Source organism: Elephas maximus, chromosome 5 (assembly GCF_024166365.1).
Source record: "Elephas maximus indicus isolate mEleMax1 chromosome 5, mEleMax1 primary haplotype, whole genome shotgun sequence".
Lineage (NCBI taxonomy): Eukaryota > Metazoa > Chordata > Mammalia > Proboscidea > Elephantidae > Elephas > Elephas maximus.
Window position 1 is genome coordinate 105,754,681 of NC_064823.1, and position 25,572 is coordinate 105,780,252.

Here is a 25,572-nt window from a genome sequence, read left to right on the forward strand (position 1 = left end):
AAGAGATTTAACCACTGCACCACCAGGGCTCCTGTGAACTACCTGTAGTACCCTGAAGTCACAGTTGTTTCTTATGTCTCCAGGCTATTGCATATACTGTTCTGGGATCGGTCACATTTCTCCATCTCTGCCTGGTTAATTTCCATCCGTCCTCCAGATCTCAGCTTTAGGTATTGCTTCTTCCAGGAGCCTTTAACTTCCTGCTGTCCCTCCTGTATATTCACATAGCACCTTGTGCATATCTGCGGGAAGCAGTGACTGTCTGATTCATTTTAAAATTAGCATCAGCACAGTGTTGGACACTTGTATGTGGTGCTCAGTAAATATTTTCTGAATAATAAATATATGAAGCATCATTTTTAAAAATCATTAATCATGTTTTTACTTACATTTCTTTGATTTCTAGCTAGGAATAATTTATATATTTACTAGACATTTGTTTTTTTCATGGCTCATTAATTGTACGTTTTGCTCATTTTTTTGTTGGGTTTTAGCCTTTTTCTGAATAACTTTAAAAGACCCTTGTATAAAGAAGATATTAACGTTTTGTCATGTTGCAAATGTTTAGCCAAGTCTCCTTATTTTGAAAGGGGAGGTTACCATTTGTGCTTATTTTGTTAAGTAATAATAGCTATCACTATACATTCAGTGCCCTGGTAGTGTAATGGTTAAGAGCTCAGCTGCCAGCCAAAAGTTTGAACCCACTGGCTGCTCCTTGGAAACCCTGTGGAGCAGCTCTACTCTGTGCTGTAGGGTTGCTATGAGTCAGAATCGACTCGATGGCAATGGGTTTGGGTTTGGTTTTGGTTTTTTATCACTAAACTTTGGAGCCTTGGTGGTGCAGACGTTAAGAGCTCAGCTACTAACCAAAAGGTTGGCAGTTTGAATCCGTCAGCCACTCCTTGGAAACCCAGTGGCACAGTTCTCTGTCCTGTAGGGTCGGTATGAGTCAGAATTGACTGGACTGCAACTTTTTTTTTTTTTTTAATCACTATTTGTTTATACGATACATTTATTCTTTACAACAACTCCTTTAGGTAAGAATTCTGAGCCTTAGGAAGATTAAGTAACTTGTCCAAAGATTTTCATTTCTGCTTTTTTCTGTCTCCGTAGTCTTCACTTTAATACTTACCACTTCTCCAGCATGTTGATTTTGATAGTTTAACTGTAACTGGGTAATTCCGTCCCAAAGTACTTAAAACCAAGTAGGTTGCTGGGATCTGGTTTCTGAATTTTGCTTCATGCAAGTTTAAGAATTCAGTCCTATTGCTCCTGGTGTTTTTGACGCACACCTCTTAATTTTATTTGATTTTCTCAATTTCTAGTTCTTCCCTTTTTTATTGCTATCGTATTACATATGCAATATATTCTTGATATTTTTTTAGAATGGGACAGAAGCAAACTTGGATGTAAAGTTTTGCTCCAACTTTAATGTGGCAGGGTTGGGTTTGTCTCAAATTCAATTATTTACCAAAATTCATTGAGTTTATAATAAGTATCAGGTACTCTGACAGGTCCTAGTAATAGATGAATAAAGTATCACCCTAGCTTTGAAGGAATTCATGATCTAGATGAACTTTAACGAGAACGTTGTAGTGATAGGCCACTTCTGCAATGGCAGGAACGTTTTTCATTGCTTCTGAAAAATAGTAAGAATGCAGTAACTCTTGATTTCCTTGTTATTTAATGAAAGAACATTGACCGGCACCTGAAGTTCATTCTACACCAGAAATTTTAAGTGAGTAAAATTGACCTTAATTTTCTTCCTTGAAGGTGAAAATAAGAACTAAAGTAGACAATAAAATAAAGTGGAAGAGATGATAGGGGAAGAAACAATGTGAACTAGCCACAACATGGACAGTTAGCTCCTTAATAAATAATATGTAAAAGTTTTTTTTAAAAGATCATCAGTCACTATTGGGTTATGACTTTTTTGTACATCAGCTGATGCAGAGACTTCAGTGAAAGTAATTCATACGTTTTCATTAGAATTCTTAAAGCAGATCATTTGATTAAAATTTTGTTTTTATCAAACTTTGAGTGATTTTATCCTAAGTAGTGTATATTTGGAATTTTGGGGGACTAGTTTATTTTTTTAGTTCATAGGAAACCTATTAGGTAGTAAATACTCTGGTAACCCCGGCGCTTTGCGGGTTTTACTTATTTATTATGTAAATATACTTGTTACCCTTTGGATCATGCCCTTAGTCTGTATCAAGGGCTTCTATAAAAAAGGCCTAAGAAATCCTCTGTTGTTAACTAATTCATTCAATTTCTTAATTGCCTATAATTTCTAACATAGAGTTTAAATTCATTTTGATCTTTAAATACATATTGATCTGAAATGTGTAATTGACATCCCTTTAATGTATTATGCCTTTACTGTCTATAATTTTTACTATAATAAAAATGCACGTTGAAAGAGACCAAGTCTACCCTAAATTTATATTTACCTTAAACTCTTCTAGTCATAGATACATTTTATGATTTAAACATTACAAATTATTTTATATGAATTTAAAATGCCCACCAACTTTTAGTTTTATTCTTGATTATTCAGTTACTTTGTTTTCTGGTAAAAACAACTTACAGAATTTAAAATTTATGTACATGTTTGTGACAAAATTCTAAATTTTATGTTGAAGAATTATTTTTAAAACTTTTTCATGATAAGCTTCTATATAAGATGAATAAATCTAACTTTTTTTTTCTTATTTAAATAGAATTCTGGGACTGATGGTCAGCCGTAGAGAATACTTTGAACCTAGAGTTTTCTGAAGAGTCAGTTCAAAGATTCAGAATAGAAAGGGTTGTATCGTAGGAGCCACCATGAAATGCCATTTTTCCAGAAAAACTTATAAAAGATTTCATGAACTGTTCTTAGCATACTAATTTGAGGAAAGTTTTATTTTTAAATTTTTCTTTTATGTTAATTTATTAATACAATTTATTTATTGTACACCAGCTATATTTCAGATACTATTTTAGATACTGGGGATGTAGTGATGAACAAGACAGAAGCTGTCCCTGCTCTCAAAAGGATTGCATTCTAGAGGAAAGGGAGAAAAATAATGAACAAATGAGAAATCTGTGTTAGTACTGTGCAGAGAATTAAAATAGATAATGTGATAGAAGCTGGTGACTGCTTTTATCGGGTTTAGAGAAGGCCTCATTGACGCAGGGACATTTTAGCTGAGATCTGAATGACAAGAAAATGTCAGCCTTGTGAAGATCTGAGAGAAGAGCTCTACAGGCAGTGAGAACAAGCTTGAACATGGGATGCTCAAGGAAGAGAAGAGCAGTTTGGCTGAAGCCTAGTAAGTGATGGTGAGAATATAGAGAGATCAGGTTGAAGAGAAAACTGGGAGAGGAGCACATTTACTGAAGAGAATCAAGAGTTTTGTTTTGGCTATATGATAACTTTAGACACTGTTTATGGCTTGAATTAGGTACCCCTGAAATATGTATTATAAGCCCTAGCCTCTATGCCTGTGGTTATAATCTCATCTGGGAATAGGTTGTCTTTGTTATGTTAATGAGGCATGGTTTGAGCCAGTCTCTTTTGAGATTTAAAAAGAGATTAAAACAAGCGAGCAGAGACAGAGATGGGGCAAAATAGATTCCAAGACACATGGAGATCTCTAAGGAACCAGGAAGCAAAAGCTGAAGAGACAAGGACCTTCCTTCAGAGCCCACAGAGAAAGCCTTCCCCTCAAGCTGGCGCTCTGAATTCGGACTTACCAGGGTCGCTATGAGTCAGAATCGACTTGTTGATGGCAGTGGGTTTGGGTAAACTGAGAAAATCAATTTCTGTTTGTTAAAGCCATCCACCAGTGGTGTTTTTATTATAACAGCACTAGATAACTAAGACAGACACCTAACAGATTATCTCTAGAAATGTCAATAAGTCAGTTGGATATATATAACATGAGTTGAGAACCAGGTTTAGTAGTGTGGATTTATTTGGGAGTCACTGGCATATAGGCATATAGAGGTACGTACAATCATGTGTCCAGATGAAATAACCTGGAAAGTTTACCTAGATTGAGAAGAAGAGGTCCAGGATTCAGCCCCGAAACACATCAATGTAAATCAGAGGAGCAGGAGCAGCCAGTGATATGGATGGAAAAGTAAGAAAGTATTGTCACAGAAGCCAAGAGAAGAAAGTATTTAAGGAATGCAGAAGTGGCCTGCTATGCCACATGCTGCTAAGAGGTCAAGTAGGGAATAGAGTAAAGCAGCCACTAGATTTGTCAGCATGAACGTCACCAATGAGTGATTGATCCCAGTGGAGAGGTTGGGATGAAAGCCTGATTAACAGTGATGAAGAGCGAATGAGGGACTTCCAGTTAAAGATGGCAAACAGAATACGATTAAATTTCATTTTCTTTTGCAACGGAATTAAAGCTAAAGCAAAAGGATTTTTACAGAAGATATAACTGCATGAGGACAAAGAGAATGGGAGAGGAAACTAACATTTTGGAACCTGGAAAGCAAAAAAGCAGTAATTATTTTGCAGATTCTAGAATCTTAAGCCAGCTGTGGGAAAGCTGAGAAACAAACTTCTTTGCAGTATAGAATCTCTAAAATGTTGAGGAATTTAAAGCACTCATTACTTCTGGAAGTAGGAGTGAGGATGGGACTAAAAACAGGATGATTTGTGCAAATCTGTGTAAGAGGCAATTATATCTCATAGATCCTTTTCCTAATTTTGGAAACCCAGGCAACTTGCCCCTTCATAATCCCAGCAGAAGACTGGAGATTTGTTCTCTAGAGAGGGTAAAATAGAGGGGCACCATACTGAAAACTAACTTTTACAAGGTTTGAGAACCCAGGCTACCAGGTTTTTTTTACTCTACAGGCAAGAGTTTAGAAGATTTTTCTCTGAGAATTATAACCAGCCTAAGAGAAAAGATTTGAAGATACTGACATTGGGAATTCCCCAAAGGAATATTCAAACCTGATATCCCTGCAGTACAGTGCATAGTCAACAAACCTTATCACACAATTCTTCTAGTGATCTTTCTAGTGCCCCACCCATAAATATGAGCATGTGACCAGAGATCACTAGACATGAAGGAAACCTTTGATGTGAGCGACAAGGACCAAACCAAGAGAGAAAATACTAAATGTGGGAAATGGAGACCATATAGGTAGGTAAAAAATTAAAACAAACACAAAACTGTCATTTAATTCTTTCAGAGAGTAAGATGAAATATGACAGAAAAACAATATGAAAAGAGAATAAGTAAAGCTAAGAGATAAAGAGATAGAAAATGGGAAAGAAAAAATAAGAAAATTAGAGCAACTGTCCAGGATCTCCAACGTTCAAATAATAGCGGGGTTCTAGAAAAATAAATGATTGAAGAAAACTCTCCAAATTAAAGGATACAAGTTTCCAGGTAGAAAGAGCTCACTGAGTGACCAATACAGGTGTGAAAATAAGTCCACAACAGGGCATATCACTGTTAAGTCACAGAACGTAGGAGAGCTTCCAGATGAAAGAAATAATAGGTTGCATATACAGAATCAGGAATCAGAATGGCTTTGGACTTCTTGACACCACACTGAAAGCTAGAAGACAATGGAGACTTCAAAATTCTGAAGGAGAAATGATTCCCAATCTGGTATTCAGTATCTAGCTAAACTATTGATTAAAGATGCACTAATGACAGTTTCGGAAACCCTGGTGGTGTAGTGATTAAAGTGCTACAGCTGCTAACCAAAGGGTTGGCATATCGAATCCGCCAGGTGCTCCCTGGAAACTCTATGGGGCGGTTCTACTCTGTCCTATAGGGTCACTATGAGTCGGAATCGACTTGATGGCACTGGGTTTGGTTTCTTTTGGGTTTAATACAGTTTCAGACTTGTAAGATCTCAGAAAATCGTACCTTCTATATCCCTCTTTTTTGGGAAGTTATTGGTTATTGTTAGGTGCCATCAAGTCGGTTCTGACACATAGCATCCCTGTGTACAACAGAACGAAACACCGCCCGGTCCTGTGCCATCCCCACAATCGTTATGCTTGAGCCCATTGCTGAGACTACCATGTCAATCCATCTTGTCGAGGGTCTTCCTCTTTTTCGCTGACCCTCTGTTTTACCAAGCGTGACGTCCTTTTCCAGGAAATGATCCTTCCTGATAACATTTCCAAAGTACATGAGACAAAGTGTCACCATCCTGGCTTCTAAGGAGCATCCTGGCAGTACTTTTTCCAAGACTCCTAGCCATCCATTAGGTCAGAGTAGAACTGCTCCATGGGTTTCCTAGGCTGTAATCTTTACAGAAGAAGGCTACAACATCTTTTTCCCAAGGAGCGGCTGGTGAGTTTGAGCTGCTTACCTTTTAGTTAGCAGCTGAGCGCCTAACCACTGTGCCACCAGGCTGTTGTTGTTAGGTGCAGTCGAGTCGGTTCCAACTCATAGTGCCCCTAGGTACAACAGAATGAAACACTGCCTGGCCCTGTGCCATCCTCACAATCCTTGCTATGGGTGAGCCCATTGTTACTGCCACTGTGTCAAATCCATCTTGTTAAGGGTCTTTCTATTTCATGGACCCTCTGCTTTCCCAAGCATGATGTTCTTTTCCAGGGACTGCTCCCTCCTGATAACATGTCCATAGTATGTGAGACAAAGTCTCGCCATCTTTGCTTTTTTGTGTGTGTGCTTTAAGTGAAAGGTTACAAATGAAGTCAGTCTCTCATACAAAAGTTTATATACACCTTGCTATGTACTCCCTAGTTGCTTTCCCCCTGATGAAACAGCATACTCCTTCTTTCCATCCTGTATTCCCCATGTCCATTCAGCCAGCTTCTATCTCCCTCAGCCTTCTCATCTCTCCTCCAGACAGGAACTGCCTGCATAGCCTCATGTGTCTGCTTGAGCCAAGAAGCTCACACCTTACCAGGATCATTTTCTATCTTATACTCCAGTCCCTGTCTGAAGAGTTGGCTTTGAGAATGGTTCCATTCTTGGGCTAACAGAAGTTCTGTGGACCGTGACCACCGGAGTCCTTCTAGGCTCAGTCAGACCTTTAAGTCTGGTCTTTTTACAAGAATTCGAGATCCACATGCCACTGTTCTCCTGCTCCATCAGGAATTCTCTGTTGAGTTCCCTGTCAGGGCAGGCATCGGTTGTAGCTGGGCACCATCTAGTTCTGGTCGCAGGCTGATGGGGTCTTTGGTTTACGTGGCCCTTTCTGTCTCTTGGGCTGATAATCACTTTGTGTCTTTGGTGTTCTTCATTCTCGTTTGTTCCAGGTGGATTGAGACCAATTGATGCATCTTAGATGGCCACTTGCTAGCGTTTAAGACCCCAGACGCCACTCACCAAAGTGGGATGCAGAATGTTTTCTTAATAGATTTTGTTATGCCAATTGACTTAGATGTCCCCTGAAACCATGGTCCCCAAACCCCCGCCCCTGCTACGCTGGCCTTCGAAGCATTCAGTTTATTCAGGAAACTTCTTTGCTTTTGGTTTAGTGCAGTTGTGCTGACCTGCCCTGTATTGTGTGTTGTTTTTCCCTTCACCTAAAGTAGTTCTTATCTACTATATAGTGAGTACCCCTTTCCCACCCTCCCTCCCTCCTCCTCCTCGTAACCGCAAAACAATGTTTTCTTCTCAGTTTAAACTATTTTTTGAGTTTTTTTTTTTTTTTATAATAGTGCTCCTTTTGCAGCTAACTAATTTCGTTCAGCATAATACCTTCCAGGTTCCTACACATTCTGAAATGTTTCATGGATTCATCATTGTTCTTTATTGATGTGTAGTATTCCATTATGTGAATATACCATAATTTACCCATTCATCCGTTGATGGGCACCTTGGTTGCTTCCATCTTTTTGCTGTTGTAAACAGTGCTGCAGTGAACACGGGTGTTCATATATTTGTTCATGTAAAGGCTCTTATTTCTCCAGGATACTTTTCAAGGAGTGGGATTCCTGGATCGTACGGTAGTTCTATTTCTAGCTTTTTAAGGAGGCATCAAATCGATTTCCAAAGTGCTTGTACCATTTTACATTCCTACCAGCAGTAAATAAGTGTTGCAGTCTCTCCACAACCTCTCCAACATTTATTATTTTGTGTTTTTTGGATTAATGTCAGCCTTGTTGGAGTGAGATGGTATCTCATTGCAGCTTTAATTTGTATTTCTCCAATGGCTAATAAAATCATGAGTATTTCCTCATGTATCTGTTAGCTACCCGAATGTCTTCTTTAGTGACGTGCCTGTTCATACCCTCTGCCCAATTTTTAATTGGGTTGTCTTTTTGTTGTTGAGTTCTTGCAGTATCATGTAGATTTTAAAGATCACTTGGTGATCAGAAATGTCATAGCTAAAAACTTTTTCCTGGTCTGTAGGTAATCTTTTTACTCTTTTGGGGAAGTCTTTGCATGAGCATAGGTGTTTGATTTTTAGGAGCTCCCAGTTATCTAGTTTCTTTTCTGGTGTTTGTGCATTGTTAGTAATGCTTTGCGTACTGTTTATGCCATGTATTAGGGCTCCTAGCATTGGTCTGGGTTAGCATTGTTCCCTATTTTTTCTTCCATGATTTTTATCATTTTAGAATTTATATTTAGGTCTTTGATCCATTTTGAGTTAGGTTTTATGCATGGTGTGAGGTATGGGTCTTGTTTCATTTTTTTGCAGATGGATATCCAGTTTTACCAGTACCATTTGTTAAAGAAACTGTCATTTCCCCGTTTAACTGAATTTGGGCCTTTGTCAAATATCAGCTGCTCATATGTGGATGGATTTATGTCTGGATTCGCAATTCTGTCCCATTGGTATCAGGCTGTTGTGACTACTGTAGCGGTATAATATGTTCTAAAATCAGGTAGCGTGAGGCCTCCCACTGTAGTCTTCTTTTTTAGTAATGCTTTACTTATCCAGGGCCTCTTTCCCTTCCATATGAAGTTGGTGATTTGTTTCTCCATCTCGTTAAAAAATGTCATTGGAATTTGGATCATAATTGCTTTGTATCTATAGATCACTTTTGGTAGAATAGACATTTCTACAAAGTTAAGGCTTGTATCCTTGAGCAAGGTATGTTTTCCACTTACGTAGGTCTCTTTTTTTTTTTTTTTTTTTTTTTAGGTCTCTTTTGAGTTCTTGCCTCAGTGTCTTGTAGTTTTCTTTGTATAGGTCATTTACATCTCTGGTTAGATTTATTCCTAAGTATTTTATCTTCTTGGGGGGGCTACTGTAAATGGTATTCATTTGATGATTTCCTCTTCAGTGTACTCTTTGTTGGTGTAGAGGAATCCAACTGATTTTTGTATGTTTATCTTACGTCCTGATACCCTGCTAACTCTACTCGTTTCAGTAGTTTTCTTGAAGATTCTTTAGGGTTTTCTGTGTATGAGATCATGTCACCTGCAAATAGAGATACTTGTACTTCTTCCTTACCAATCTGGATACCGTTTATTTCTTTTTCTAGCCTAATTGCTCTGGCAGACCTTCAGCACAATGTTGAGTAAGAGTGGTGATAAAGGGCATCATTGTCTGGTTCCTGTTCTCAAGGGGAATGCTTTTAGACTCCCTTCCTTTAGGATGGTGTTGGCTATTGGCTTTGTATAAATGCCCTTTATTATGCTGAGGAATTTTCCTTCTATTCCTATTTTGCTGAGAGTTTTTATCATGAATGGGTGTTGGACTTTGTCAGATGTCTTTTCTGTATCAGTTGATAAGATCATGTGGTTCTTGTCTTTTGTTTTATTTATATGATGGATTACATTGATTGTTTTTCTAATGTTGAGCTATGCCTGCATACCTGGTATGAATCCCACTTGGTCATGGTGAATAATTTTTTTGATATGCTGTTGAATTTTCTTGGCTAGAATTTTGTTAAGGATTTTTGCATCTAAGTTCATGAGGGATATATGTCTGTAATTTCCTTTTTTGTGGTGTCTTTACCTGGTTTTGGTATCAGGGATATGCTGGCTTCATAGAATGAGTTTGGGGGTATTCCATCTTTTTCTATGCTCTGCAGTACCTTTAGTAGTAGTAGTGGTAACTCTTCTCTGAAAGCTTAATAGAACATGACGGTGACGTTTTCCAGGCCAGGGCTTTTTTTTGTTGGGAGTTTTTTTAATTACCTTTCCAGTCTTGTCTTTTGTTATGGGTTTATTTAGTTGTTCTACCTCTGTGTTAGTTTAGGTAGGTAGTGTGTTTCTAGAAATTCGTCCATTTCTTCTAGGTTTTCAAATTTGTTGGAGTACAGTTTTTCATAGTAATTCGATATGATTTCAGTTGGGTCTGTTGTAATGTCACCCATCTCATTTCTTAATCAGATTATTTGCTTCCCTCCTGTTTCTCTTTGGTCAGTTTGGCCAGTGGTTTATCAATTTTATTAGTTTTTTGAAAGAACCGTCTTTTGGTCTTGTTAACTCTTCCAGTTGTTTCTCTGTTCTCTATATTTCATTTAATTCTGCTCTAATTTTTATTATTTGCATTCTTCTGGTGCCTGAGAGTTTCTTTTGTTGGTCTCTTTCTATTTATTCAAGTTGTAGGGATAATTCTTTGATTTGGGCCTTTTCATCTTTTTGGATGTGTGCATTTATTGCTATAAATTGACCTCTGGACTGCTGTAGCTGTGTCCCAAAGGTTCTGATAGGAAGTGTTTTCATTTTCATTGAATATAACCACTTAACCAGAATTAAAATATTTGGAGTTTGGGAGGGTTTGCATGTGTATGAGTCAAGGATGGGAACGTGAAAGAGAGATTCTCATCTTTCTTAGTGAAATTTAGTAGTTGACAATAAAACAACACACTTTTGAGAACTTTTTGAGGCTCAAAGGGGATATTATTAATAATTACACTGAGGTAACTAGCATAAACTCAATCTGTCCAGGCAGCTAAAACTAAAAGAATCGGGAAGTAACAAAAGATGTTATAGGTAAGGAGTTAAATACTGACAGGAACAGTTAAAGAGATTAAAGTGGTTGAAGGTGACAGACGGAGGTCAAAGAACTTCTAGTTTTTTCACAAGCTTCGTAATACTATTTGGACTCTTTAAACTTTGTGCATGTGTACATTGATTGAAAATAAACACTGAGATAGGGTTTTTCTTTTATTATGTTATTGGAGTCATACCAGGTTGGGGGGTGGATCCTAAACCTAATAACTTCTGGATTATAAAAAGACCAAGAAAATACAGTTTATGAGACAGTAGAAGTGAGGATGTTGAAACTGCAGTTATACCTCACTCTAACAAATGTATATCATGTCAATAAATTGGCTGGAAAAATAGAGAAAATATCTTGGGCTAGATTGCTGTAAATATAGTCTTATGCTCAGTTAGCTGGAAAACAAGTAATTTTTGGAAGAATATCGTTAACAGTACAAAATAGCCTAATAAAGCATCAATTTATAGCTTCTAAACTATTTTCGATTCACTCTTCTTATACCCAGGTTTTTTTTTTTTTTTTTTTTTTGCTAGTTTGCTCTATTTCTACCTTTTGATAATTAAACATATATTAGGTGTCACATAATCTTCAAAACTAGCTTTGTAACTTAAACTGAATCTGTTGTTTTTTAATTCACCCAAATTGACTCATTATCTTGGTGCTGTTCTTTTTGTTCTGGTAATAGAACCAGCCTCTGTTATTATCGTGAAGATTAAGTATGTTTGTTGGACCAGAGAGGTGATCTTTAAAGCCTCTTCTAACTAAAATTCTGTAATTCTGTGTTCTATCTGTTGATGTTTCCCCAGACATAAAAAATCATAGTATTTTATCCTGGTGTTTGTCCTTTTTATTTTTGCCTTTGACTCCTCTGCTCATTTTCCTTGAAGAACTCTTGGGCTTTTACATCCCTGCCTCTGCAAGCCATAACCATATAGGCAGTGCAGCATCATTTATCAAGGGTTATTCTCTTTTTCTCAGGAAGGTACATTTGAAAACAATGATAGAAGGTTTTAGAATCTAATGTTCTTGGAACACCTTTTACCTTCTCTTGTTAGCAAGAATTACACATTAATTTACATTTTCTAAATTTTAAAAAGATAATAGTTAAAGTAGAATTTCTTATATCTCAGAACTATTAGGATGTTTATTAGAATTAAGGTGGTTATTTAATATTTAATCCATGATTATAGAATATAGTATCTTGCACATATAAAACCTGCCTTACACTTTTAGAAAGATTATATAGAATAAGGAAAGACAGATTTTAGGCCTGCTTGTGATTTTTTTTGTGTGTGTGATTTAATTTTAAAGTAGTAGGTTTTAATATCTTCATGTAGGCATGAGACCCTTTATAATAAGGCTCTTCTCTACTTTTTTCTTACCTTCATCTCTGCCACTCCTCTTCTCACTTTATACTCTAGTAATTAAACCTTTAAATGATAACATGCCTGTATTTTTCTATGGAGCCCTGGTGGCGTAGTGGTTAAGAGCTTGGCTGCTAACCAAAAAAAGGTCGGCAGTTTACATCCATGATCCGCTCCTTGGAAACCCTATGGGGCAGTTCTTCTCTGTCCTATGGGATCACTGTGTATTGGAACCACCTCAGTGGCACCTAACAAAAATAACAAATTTTTCTCTAAGGAGCCCTGGTGGCATGGTGGTCACACACTTGGCTGCTAACCAAAAGGTCGGCAGTTTGAATCCTCCAGCTGCTCTGTGGGAGAAAGATGTGGCAATCTGCTCCTGTAAAGATTACAGCCTTGGAATCCCTTTGAGGCAGTTCTACTCTGTCATACAGGGTTGTTGTGAGTTGGAATCAACTCAGTGACAATGGGGTTGGCTTTTGGTTTGGTTTATATTTTTCTCTAAGGAAAATGCTAAACCACTTAAATTTCTCAAATATGATGCTCTGTCATCTCATGAAAGCCTGTGCCTTTGCAAGTCACTGTTCCTGAGGCTTAGAATCCTTTCAGCTGTTACCTTTTCCTAAACCCCAGTGGCGTAGTGGTTAAGAGCTACGGCTGCTGACCAAAAGATTGGCAGTTTGAATCAACCAGGCACTCCTTGGAAACCATATGGGGCAGTTCTAATCTGTCCTGTAGGGTCACTATGAGTTGAAGTTGACTTGACAGCAACACAAGCACACATCCTTTAGTCTGTGGCTTCTCAAACTGAAGTGGCCATACAAATCACCTGGGGATCTTGTTAAAATGTAGATTGTGATGCATTCTGTATAGGGTGGGGCCCAAGATTCTGCCTTTTCACAAACTTTTCAGCTGATGCTGATCCTGCTCGTCTCTGGACCATATTTTCAGTAGCAAGGATCTAGACTACTTGGCAATCTTGTCATCAAGAATTATTTCCTCTGTCTCCCCTCTCTGATTCCCATGGGTACACTTTATTCTTCCTCTCCCAGTAATGCCATTATGCAATAAATACTTCATTATGTCTCATAATAATTTAGATATCCTTCTGCCTACCCAGTTATAAGTTTTTGTCTACAGGGACTGTATATTACATCTCGGTATCCCCAAAGCCCAGTATACTGGCTAGCAGAAAATATGCTTTCAACAAATGTTTATTGGCTAGATGACACAAGTGGATTAGACAGTGTTATTAGAGCCTGTTTACACTTACAGAGTGGTTAAAAGCGCTCGGCTGCTAACCAGAACATTGGTGGTTGGAACCCATTGGCCACACTGCAGGAGAAAGCTGTGTCAGTCTCCTTCTGTAAGGATTTACAGCCTTGGAAACCCTGTGGAGCAGTTCTACTCTCTCCTGTAGGTTCACTATGATTTGGAACTGACAGGACGGCACTGAATTTAGTCATAATATATATGCTATATATTAAGAGTGTTTTTTTACCCGTTTTGATTACCTTATAATAGAAAGTGAATTATGAACCTGAATTTTTTTCTATAGTCCTTTTTTAAGAGAAAAAAAAAAAAAAAAAAAAGCCTCAGTGTGCTCCAGCCAAAGGTATTTGCTTGAAAAGAATGTTTCAGTCTTTTCTACAAATGAAAACAAGATTTTGAAGTCTCTGTGATGACATATAGTATTTCTCAAGATAATTTTGTTTGTAGAAGTAAATTTTTAAGAAAACTAATGGCAATTTGTTTTTCTTTTCACCCAAGGAGAAGTACAAATGTCTACCACAAGACGAAAACGTAATATGTTATGTTGTTTACCGTAAGCTGTAGTAAAATGAGCTCGATTGTTGACAGGTACGTTTTAGAGACTCATTTATTTTGAATAATTTAAAGCTATTTTAAAATTCACTAGTCAAGTAATCGTCTGTATCAAACTGGAAGGAGTTTTATGCTTAAACGTAACTACTACTGTTAGGCTCAGTTTCTGTATTGGACAAACAAAGCATAATAGTAAGGTACATCAGTGTTACCTAGAGCCAAAGTCAGCAGTGTAAGCTTGTGCTCTAAACGGATCTCGAGCTGTAATTTTGTGTAATTTGGTCAGAGCTGTTCTGAAAAAAAAATTGTGACAATTCCAAGTGTTTTCTTGGTACCTTCTGGAGTCTTCTGTCTCCTTAGTCTTGTCCTTTTTCTCCTGATCGCCTGGTGATAAGGTGATAAGATTAGCTCCATCCGTCAGCAATTTAGCATTTGTTATTGTTAAGAGTTACTATACTTAAGATTTTATTAATTGAAATCTTAATCTTGGGGAAAGGGTAAACCTTTATTTCTTTGATTCTAAGATGAATTTTTTCTTTTTGTTTATTTTGTTATCTCTGAAATTGGGGTGCATCTTACAATTGGGTTATCATAGTTGAATTGGTAGCATTTTTTTTTCTTAATGGCATGTAAAATAATGGTGAGTATAGAATTAGTGGCATCTTAGATTTGGTAAAGTACAATAACATTTTTTCAGCATCTACTCTTTAACAGGTAATGTGCAGAATGCTTTTTATATGTTACTTCATTTAACCTTAAATAATTCCATGAATTTGTACAGATGAGGAAACTGTAGATCAGAGAGGTTAAATAACTTGATTAAAGTCACACAGCTAGTAAGTGATGGGAAATTTTGACCTGTGTTGTAAATCTGACCTGTCTGGCTCTAAAGTTACTGTCTGATTCTTCCATAGTTTTGCAGCTAGAGTTGTACACGGAAGTGAATTTTGATATCTACAAGCAGCTCTCTTCCCTTTTCTATGAGCTAAGCAGTAAAGATACATACTCTACCAGAATTTAAGACCTGAAGGGCAAGTAGTCTCCTTAAAGAGGCCTGCCTGCACCACTGCCAGTAGCTTTGGGCTATGCAGTAGTTACAGGTGGGATGTATAAGTTGTCTTCTCCTCGGAAAGGATATTTCCTCATTGGCCCTGAGAGATCAAAAATGTTTTTGACGTTATGCTTCTATATGGTTACCAATTCCCATTCTAGACAAGATGAAACCTAAGGATGGTATCAGAGAGTTCAGACTCAGACAATAAAGGTCTTAATATTGGTTTCTGATCTCTCTGAATATCATGGAATTTATGACCCACTCTTCAGAAAAATGCATAAAAATACAGAATTTTTCATAAATTCTGGGTATGCATGGAATCCCAAAAATCCATGTATGGACGACTGGTTAAAAAGCCCTGTGATAATAAGATTTGCAGATAATCTCAATGATGAGTCCAGGAGGAACTTCATAGGCTTTTGTAAGGCCACAGAAGGTGAATAGTGAATTCATTTCAAACCTCATAAATTGCTTGAAATTGTTTATTATTGCTCCTTAAGAGTAAGGGGCTAGCCACCAGTGCTCTTGATTTCATTCGTTAAAAAGGCTCTTTCCCTAGGTCTTCCCATGTCAGCTCCTTCCTGTCATTCGTTAAAAAGGCTCTTTCCCTAGGTCTTCCCATGTCAGCTCCTTCCTGTCATTTAGATTTCAGCTCACGTCTCGACCTCAGCAAGTCCTTGCCTTGACCACTCAGTCTAAAGTAACCACCGAGTAACTCATATTTTTTAAAATATGAGGCTTATCATACATTTTCCTGTTTGTTCCTTTTTTTCTTTCTTTCCACTAGAAAATAAGGTGCAGAAAAGCAGGGACGTATATGTCTGGTTCACTGCTCTGTAATCATGCCTAGAACAGTGCCTGGCACATGGGTGCTAATAAACATTTGTCAAATGAATCAGTAAATAAAATGTATAAGTTAATATGCTAAGTATTGTGATATTTATGATTAATTTGTGGTTTTATAAAGTATATGTCTAAGAAAATACGTTTTTAAAACTATGCTGTTATGATTAATAAAAATAATTTCAAGTGAATGATTTTATAAAATGGCAAATACACTATCTGTAGGTAATCACTGATTACTTAAAGTTTGAAACAAGATATTTAAGCCATGGTTAAATTAAATTCTTACTTAGCACGTTGTTTTATACATAGTAGAGCTAAATAAATACGTTAAAAATTCATACTTGTAAATAAATTCTTAAAATTGTAACTAAACATAGCTAAACTTTGATTTTTCTAATATTTATTAGTAAACAAGTTAGTGAGTTTGAATCAGTGCAATCCTAGGCTATAACTGAGTTGATTCACATGTCATTTTAGTATCAGTGTTGCTTGGTGAGTCTGCACCTGTTTTCTCTGTTCACTCTTTTTTCTCTTTTAGAGATGACAGTAGTATTTTTGATGGTTTGGTGGAAGAAGATGACAAGGATAAAGCAAAAAGGTAGTTCTACTTGAGATGTAAAATAGTAAATAAAGGAATAAAAATACATGTAATAGTAAATAAATAACAAATCAATGATTTCCAGAAGCGCTTTGCCCTAAGAATTTAGTTATATTATTATCAAGGTGGAAAAACCTTAGAATATCAGTATTCAATCTGTAAATTAAAATTACCCTTTGATCTTTTATAAAAGTATTATGTTTTGCTTAAACAAAAACTGAATTAGAAAATCTGACTTCACAAAGCATACATTTAGAGGTGTTACAAAATAATCAGCTGATTTATAAATAATTGCATTCATTTAAGAATCAACAGCTCCTAGTGCAACTCTTTGTTTACTGATTATTGCTTCATATTACACAGGGGGAGGAGAGTGAGCAGAAAGATGGCTGCAAAGCTGAAAGCCAAAAATTACAAATCAGGACTGTATTGAAATTTATCAAAAGTAGAGCTAAAAATTATCACATTTTATAGAAATCAGCAAATACAATTCAATTAATTATAATTAAAAGTACTTGTATGTAAATTTTCAAAAGACCCATTTTATAAAACACAATATATCTATTTTTCTGTGATTTACATATTTTGCTGCCGTAGAATAGCAGTAATTTTTCATTTAGCACATATATTCTGAGTGCTTCCTATTTGTTAGGTGGCGTGCTTAAGTGCCTTGATAAAAAAATGTGGGCTCTGTTCTTAAAGAGCCTGCAGCCTAATGGAGAGACAGATACGCAAACCAAAGGTTACAGCTCAGTGTTGGAGGCTGGGATGAAAGAGTACAGAGGCATAAAGGGGAAGAATGTGTAGGTAAGCCTGCGGGTAGGGGTAGGCGGAGTTTCATTTTTAGATTTTTATTTATGACTTAAAAGTTCCATTGGCTGGATAATTTTCTTCTTATTGAATAATTTTTGATAATTTATATTTTCACAAAAAAATCTCAGTAATATTCACAATAACCTTACAAAGAAAAAGCAATCCTTGGTAAATTTTGTATTACATAAAACCTGAGATTGGAATGCAGTTTGTCTTACTCCCATTTTCGTAAAAACATGTATGTCCAAATGCTTAGTATGTAGAAGTTTCTTTAGTGATAAATAGAAATGAAAAATTATTGCCCAAATTAACTGTTTATTGTTGGTAATCTAGGATATAAATAAATATTAAAGTTCTACTCTGTCCTACAGGGTTGCTATGAGTTGGAATCAACTCAGCAGCACACAACAACAATATATTGGTAGAAGTAAATGCTGTGTAGTCATGTTCAAATTGAGCATTGTATTAAACTATATGCGTAATTAAATGGATTGTTTTAAAACTTTTTAATTTCTCATTTTATCAGAGTGTCTAGAAACAAATCTGAAAAGAAACGTAGAGATCAGTTTAATGTTCTCATTAAAGAACTGGGATCCATGCTTCCTGGTAATGCTAGAAAGATGGACAAATCCACTGTTCTACAGAAGAGTATTGATTTTTTACGAAAACATAAAGGTAAATTTTTTTACTTTGTAAACGGGTTCTGTTTTTTATAACATACTGCTGTCCCTTAAAGCATAATGAATTAGAACCTCTGATACTTGTGAATGCTCCCTCAAAGAAATCAGTCTTTTTTTTTTTTTTAAAGATTTTCTAATGTGTTCGTTCTTTCATTCAATAAACATTTATTTAACCTACTATATCCTAGACCCTCAGGATGCAAGAACAGTGCTGGCCCTCAAGTAACTCAGGTCTAGGGAGGCAAACATATAATTACAGTACAGATAATTGTAATGTGAGACGTGCTTGTAAACTGTAAACTTGCAGTGAGAACACAGCAAAGAATGTGTCAGGGAAGGCTTAAACATAGCTGCTTTTTCAGCTGAGTCTTTAGATTAAGTAAGGAAAATAGCATTTCACACAGAGGACATGGTATGTGCAAAAGCAGACAAGCAGGGAGAGTTCAGTGTAACAGGAGCACAGTGTGAGTTGGAAAGTCATGGGTGTCTTTGAAAGAAAAGCAAGAACTAGAACATGAAGACCTTATGTGTCACTTAAAAATTTGTGTTTGTTTGTTTGTTTCAGTGTATCTCTGGGAAATAAACAGTGATTTAAAATAAAGTATGTGTTAATTGAGAAAATCATCCTGACTAAATGAGTCATGAAAAGAAAATTTAAAGAACATTATGGATTTTGATATCAGAGATAATAGATATGAAAAACTTGTGAAAGGACTTTCCTTTTTCAATTGCAAATGAAACTCTAAAACTTCTCAAAAGGACAGTTTGTAACTAGCCTCTATGTACTTCTTCAGCTTACTTAATAATGCCCTACCAGCCTGGTTTGTGCTCCACCACTCTTTGAAATTATATTTGTTAATTTCGTTGATAACTACTCTTTGTAAAGGAGCTCTGGTGGCGCAGTGGTTAAGAGTTCAGCTGCTGACCAAAAGGTCAGCAGTTCGAATCCAACAGCCATTCCTTGGTAATCCAGTGGGGCAGTTCTGCTATGTCCTATGGGGTTACTATGAGTCGGAATCAACTTGATGGCAACAGGTTTTCTATAAAATAATAGTTAATTACACCTCATTCTCTTCTGTATCTCTATAGCTCTAGAAGTTTTAATCCGTCCTCCACTGGCTTTCTTTTCCCTTGGTTTCCATTATACATATTGTATTTCTTCAATCACCTCCTCCTCTGTAAAAAAAAAAAAACACCTCCCTAACTGCTACTAACTTCTCTCCGTTTTTTTTCCCTGCCCTCCAGATGTGGCCTTATCCTTTATACTCTTCCTTTCCCTACATTCTTTCCCTTGGTTACCTCATTCCACAGCTTTAGGTATTGCCTCTCTATTAAATACCAAATCTGTATTTTTAGATGCAAACTTTTCATCCTTCTATTTCCATGTAACTTCTGGATTTTTCTTTCACATGTCCTCAAATTCAGTGCACCTAAAACTGAATTCATTTGCATTTTGTCAAGTCACCTCTCTCTTCCAACTTTACTTTTTCCATTTTACACCACTGTCCTTTCAGTCACACAGGCCACAAACCTAAAAAGACTTTTGGATTTTTTTCATCTTCTTTAGTATCCATATGCAAATTTTATTCATTCTTCTGTAAATGTGCCCAAATTGCTTCTCATCATTTTATTGCTACCACTATCACTATATTTCACCTCCACAAATACAGTAGTATTCTCACTAACCTGTGTGCCCATTTTTAGGTTGTACTCTCCTTGAAATCAATCCCTTATGTATTGTAAGAGCTCAATAAGTGATTGTTGAATGAAATGATATTAAATGCATACATTTCCCTCTGACAATAGAAGATTAATTTTGACATCAGTTTATTAGTAAATCAGTTTTTTTTAATTGAGATATAATTCTCACAAAAATAAGATTTACATTAAATTAAAAAGAAATTCTTACATACTTATCCCTCTAAAATAGGCCTGTTTTAACTAAACTTGATGAGATTTACTTGTGGATTCAAATTCTCTGTTTTGAATGTATATAATTGATGTCATGCTGAGAAGCAGAACTACATGCCACAGAGTTGGTGGCTATACTTCTTAGTTACTCTGCATATTACAGTACAGGCATTTCTGGTATGCCAAATTTTGGGTGGTACTTTAATATGCTGTATTTATATATTCTGGTAATAAAAAAATAAAAACAAAGCCCATACTTTTTCACTGCAAAGTATATTTTGTAGAGTATAAAGACAGAGCTTTTGTAATTTTAATTCTGCTTTATTTTAATATGTTTACTTTTTAAAATGGAAAAACATTTGTTCAGGTTTCATCAATTATGAATACCTTTCTCATAACTAAATTCATTAGAAGTATGTAGCAAAATAGTAATAATTGTCATAAAATGTATACCCAGAGCCAGGAATCTCCAAATTCTTCATTAGCTCCCTGCAACTAAAAATATATGCAAAGAGGGCACTAAGCAAAATCAATCGAATTATTAAGAGAAAGTTTTTGCCCGGAAATCTTAATTTAGACTCCTTGTTAAGTAAGATATAGTAGGACTGGGAGGAATCATTTTGTCTGGCAATAGTTAGGCCTGCCAAAAAAATACAAACCCATTGCCATCGAGTTGATTTCGACTCATAGTGACCCTGTAGGACAAAGTAGAACTAACTGCCCCATAGAGTTTCCAAGGAGCGCCTGGTGGATTCGAACTGCAGACGTTTTAGTTAGCAGCCGTAGCTCTTAACCACCACACCACTAGGACTGAGGACATAAAAGCAGGCTGGCCAACCTTCTTGGCCTCTTTCTCTGGGCTCACATCCTTATCTCCACCCTGGTCTCTAGTCATCATTGGTTGAGTGGCAAGGAAGGAAGAAGAAAAAAATATTTCATAATGCTTAGAGCAAACTTGATCTAATCTACCTTGTTCTTCATTTATGGTAGTAATTGATGATTTTTATTGTTTGGTTGTTGTGTGAAGCAGAAAGCAATCTCAAGCCCATCTCAGCAAGGAAGGCTATTGAAGCTCTCCAGAGAAAAACCAGACAGACTTGTATTCCCGGGAGACTAAATACAAGAAGCTAATTTGCCGCGTTAGCTTAAATATTTCATCATAACAAAACCTGGACCTCTTGATACTTAGAATTATAAATGTTACTGCCTATGGTGCTCGTCTTTTAGAGTGGGGAGCAAGGAGGCAACCTGTAGAACCTTGGTACTCCGCCTGGTGGTTGGAGTATGCCACTAATGTGTCAAATAATCTGTTCACAGAAATCACTGCCCAGTCAGATGCTAGTGAAATTCGACAGGACTGGAAACCTACATTCCTTAGTAATGAAGAGTTTACACAATTAATGTTAGAGGTATGTCCAGATTTAATATTCGAAGTTTTATTTTCCTCAAAATAATTTATAAGAGTGACTGCTTTTGATAAGTTTTAGCAATATTGTTTTAATATTGAAAAACCTTATTTCAATGTAAAATTTCAGTGTAAACTATATCTTCAATTAAAATTAATTGACATAAGTATTGTAAGCAAATAATACTGTATGGTAAAGCAGTGCTAAATTTTCACATTTTCAGTACTGAGTTTTTAAGAGGGTTAATAAAAATCAGAAACCTATAGCTACCAACTTTTCAACCTGAGAGGACTATAACAACATTCAAACAAAGAATAATATGTGTCATTCATCACGTTATTATTACACAACGTATCCTACTGTGAATAGGATGTTTTTTAACAATAAATTAAAATTCACCTTAAAAACAAACACAAAATAATAATAAACGCAGTATTTTAAAAATATAAAAAGGTAAAATATACATTGAAAAGCAACTGTTCTTAATTCAAGTAGAAATTTTTAAAAGGAACTAAGCAAATGTCCTCCTTTGACAAAATTATCTTTGAAAACAATTCAGAGCATTTTTATTTATAATTGCAGAACATTATATCTCAACGAATTATAAAATCCACAAAAATTTTGAGCCTCTCATACCTGTCAGTTTTATGTTGCTACTTTTTACTCTTTCCTATATAGGATAATTATAGGTAACACCTATGCACACAAAGTATGCAGAATTCAGTATCAGTTTCCATGAAAATTAAAAATAAATAGGGAGCAAAGATGTTACACTTTAGAGGTAATAATTAAGAGCAAGAAAAATAGATGTTGTTTTGTCCTTAGGTGCTGTTGGTTTGGACTCATAGCAGCACCGTGTACAACAGAACAAAATACTGCCTGGTCTTGCTCCATCTTCACCATCATTGCTATGTCTGAGCCCCTTGTTGTAGCCCTGTGTCAGTCCATCTTTTTGAGGGTATTCCTCTTTTTCGCTGACCCTCTACTTTACCGTGCATGATGTCCTTCTCCAGGGACTGGTCCTTGTTGATAACATGTCCAAAGTACATGACGTGAAGTCTCACCATCCTCACTTCTAAGGAGCATCCTGGCTATACTTCTTCAAAGACAGATTTGTTCGATCTTCTGACAGTCCATGGTATATTCAGTATTCAGCACCATGATTCAAATGCATCAATTCTTCTTATTTATTATCCAGATTTTGCATGCATATGAGGCAATTGAAAATGCTATGGCTTGGATCAGGTACACTTTCATCCTCAAAGTGGCATCTTTCTGCTTAACACTTTTAAGAGGCTTTTTCCAGCAGATTTCCCCAATGCGGTACATCATTTGACTTCTTGACTGCTGTTTCGCTGGGCATTGATTGTGGATCCAAGTAAAATGAAACCCTTGACAACTTCAGTCTTCCCCATTTATCATGATGTTGCTGATTGGTCCACTTGTGAGGATTTTTGTTCTCTTCATGTTAAGGTATAATCCATACTGAACACTGTAGTCTTTAATCTTCATCAGTAAGGGCTTCAAGTCCTCTGCACTTTCAGAAAGCAAGGTTGTGTCATCTGCATATCGCAAGTTGTTAATAAGTCGTCTTCTAATCCTGATGCCATTATGTGTCCTTCTTCATATAGTCCAGCTTCTTAGATTATTAGCTCAGAATACAGATTGAATAAGTATGGTGAAATGATACAAAACCGATGTATACCTTTCCTCATTTTAAACCTCGTAGTATCCCCTTGTTCTGTTTGAACAATTGCTTCTTAGTCTGTGTACAAGTTCCACGTGAGTACAATTAAGTGTTTTGGAATTCCCATTCTTTGCATGTCATCCATGATTTATTATGCATACAGTCAAATGCCTTTACAGAGTCAGTAAAACACAGGTAAACATCTTTCTGGTATTCTCTGCTTTCAGCCAAGGTCCATCTGACATCAGCAATGATATCCCTAGTTCCACGTCTTCTTCTGAATCCAGTGTGAATTTCTGGCAGTTTCCTGTCGATACACTGCTGCAACCATTTTCAAATTATCTGCAGCAGAATTTTACTTGCATGTGATATTAATGATATTGTTCAACAGTTTCCTCATTCTGTTGGAATGACACCTGTCTTTGAGATGGGCACAGACATGAATCTCTTCCAGTCGGTTGGCCAGGTAGCTGTCTTCCAAATTTCTTGGCATAGACGATTGAGTACTTCCAGTGCTGCATCTGTTCATTGAAACATCTTAATTTGTACTCTGTCAATTCCTGGAGCCTTGTTTTTCACCAAAGACTTCAGTGCAGCTTGGCCTTCTTCCTTCAGGATCATCGGCTCTTGATGATATGCTTGCTCCTAAAATGGTTGAACATTGACCAGTTCTTTTTGGTACGATAACTCTTTGTATTCCTTCTATCTTCTTTTGATCTTTCTTGTGTCATTCAATATTTTGCTCATAGAATCCTTCAGTGTTGCAACTTGAGGCTTGAATTTTCTTTTCAGTTCCTTCAGCTTGAGAAATGCGGCATGTGTTCTTCCTTTTTGGTTTTCTAACTCCAGGTCTCTGCACATGTCATTGTAATACTTCACTTTGTCTTCTTGAGCCGCACTTTGAAATCTTTTCAGCTGTTCTACTTCATCGTTTCTTCCATTCATTTTATCTACTCAGCATTCAAGAGCAAGTTTCAGAGTCTCTTCTGATACTCATTTTGCTCTTTTTTTCTTTCCTGTCTTTTTAATGACCTTTTGGTTTTTTCATGTATGATGTCCTTGATGTCGTTCTGCAGCTTGTCTGGTCTTCAGTCATTAGTGTTCAGTGCGTCAAATCTATTCTTGGTCCCTAAATTCAGGTGGAATATGTTCAAGGTCATACTTTGGTCCTCACGGACTTGTTCTAATGTCTTCAGCTTCATCTTGAACTTACATATGAGCAATTGATGGTCTGTTCCACAGTCGGCTCCTGGCCTTATTCTGACGATGTTGAGTTTTTCCATCATCTCTTTCCACAGATGTAGTCAATTTGATTCCTTTGTATTCTATCTGGCGAGGTCCATGTGTATAATCACTGTTTATGTTGTTGAAAAAAAGGTATTTGCAATGAAGAAGTTGTTGTTGGTCTTGCAAAATTCTGCCATACCCTCTAGCATCATTTCTATCACCAAGGTCGTATTTTCCAGCTACCTTCTTTGTTTCCCACTTTCACATCCCAATCACCACTAATTATCAGTGCATCTTGATTGCATGTTTGATCAATTTCAGACTGTAGAAGTTGGTAAAAATCTTCAATTTCTTCATCTTTGGCCTTAGCGGTTGGTGCGTAAATTGGAATAATAGTGATATTAACTGGTGTTCTTTATAGGTGTACTTCTTAGTTACCCAGTGCTGCTGTAACAGAAATACCACAAGTAGATGGCTTCAACAAACAGAGGTTTACTCTCAGAATCTAGTAGGCTACAAATCCAAATTCAGGGTGTCAGTTCCAGGGGAAGGTTTTCTCTCTGTTGGCTCAGAAGGAAGGTTCTTGTCATCAGTCTTCCCTTGGATTAGGAGCTGCTCTGCATGGGGACCTTTGCTCTTGGCACTGCTTTCTTGGTGGTATGAGGTCCCCCTGTCTGCCTGCTTGTTTCTCTCTTTTATATCTCAAAAGAGATTGACTTATGACACACTCTGATCTTGTAGATCTCTTCAACATAACTGCTGCTAATCCATCTCATTAACGTCATAGTGATAGGATTTACAGCACATAGGGAAATCACATCAGATGACAAAATGGTGGACAATCATACAATACTGGGAATCATGACCTAGCCAACTTGCCAGATATTTTGGCAGACACGGTTCAGTCCATGACAGCATATGAATAGTATCCTGTCACTGACAGCATTGTACGTCAGGATAGATCCTGAAATGTTATTTTATTTTATTTTTTAATTTTTATTAAGCTTCAAGTGAACATTTACCATTCCAATCAGTCTGTCACATGTAGGTTTACATACATCTTACTCCCTTCTCCCACTTGGCTCTCCCCCTATTGACTCAGCCCTTACAGTCTCTCGTTTCGTGCCAATTTTGCCATCTTCCCTCTCTCTCTATCTTCCCATCCGCCCTCCAGTCAAGAGTTGCCAACACACTCTCCAGTGTCCACCTGATTTAATTAGCTCACTCTTCTTCAGCATCTCTCTCCCCCCCACTGAC

The 25,572-nt window shown here is 36.7% G+C and overlaps 1 protein-coding gene across 9 annotated transcripts in view; it reads left to right on the forward strand.

Annotated features, from left to right (window-relative positions):
• The window catches only part of CLOCK (clock circadian regulator), a 147,254-nt gene that overhangs the window by 68,638 nt on the left and 53,044 nt on the right, over positions 1-25,572 (forward strand). For 6 of the 9 annotated variants that reach the window (XM_049886890.1, XM_049886888.1, XM_049886887.1 and 3 more), the window contains 4 exons: positions 14,040-14,129; positions 16,532-16,591; positions 17,931-18,079; positions 21,313-21,404. In XM_049886890.1, the coding sequence (XP_049742847.1) occupies positions 14,083-14,129; positions 16,532-16,591; positions 17,931-18,079; positions 21,313-21,404 (348 nt within the window). In that variant the 5' untranslated portion in view covers positions 14,040-14,082. Of the gene's footprint in view, positions 1-4,861; positions 5,154-14,039; positions 14,130-16,531; positions 16,592-17,930; positions 18,080-21,312; positions 21,405-25,572 lie in introns of those variants that run through there. The other 3 variants (XM_049886889.1, XM_049886892.1, XM_049886896.1) reach the window with 3 other exon arrangements.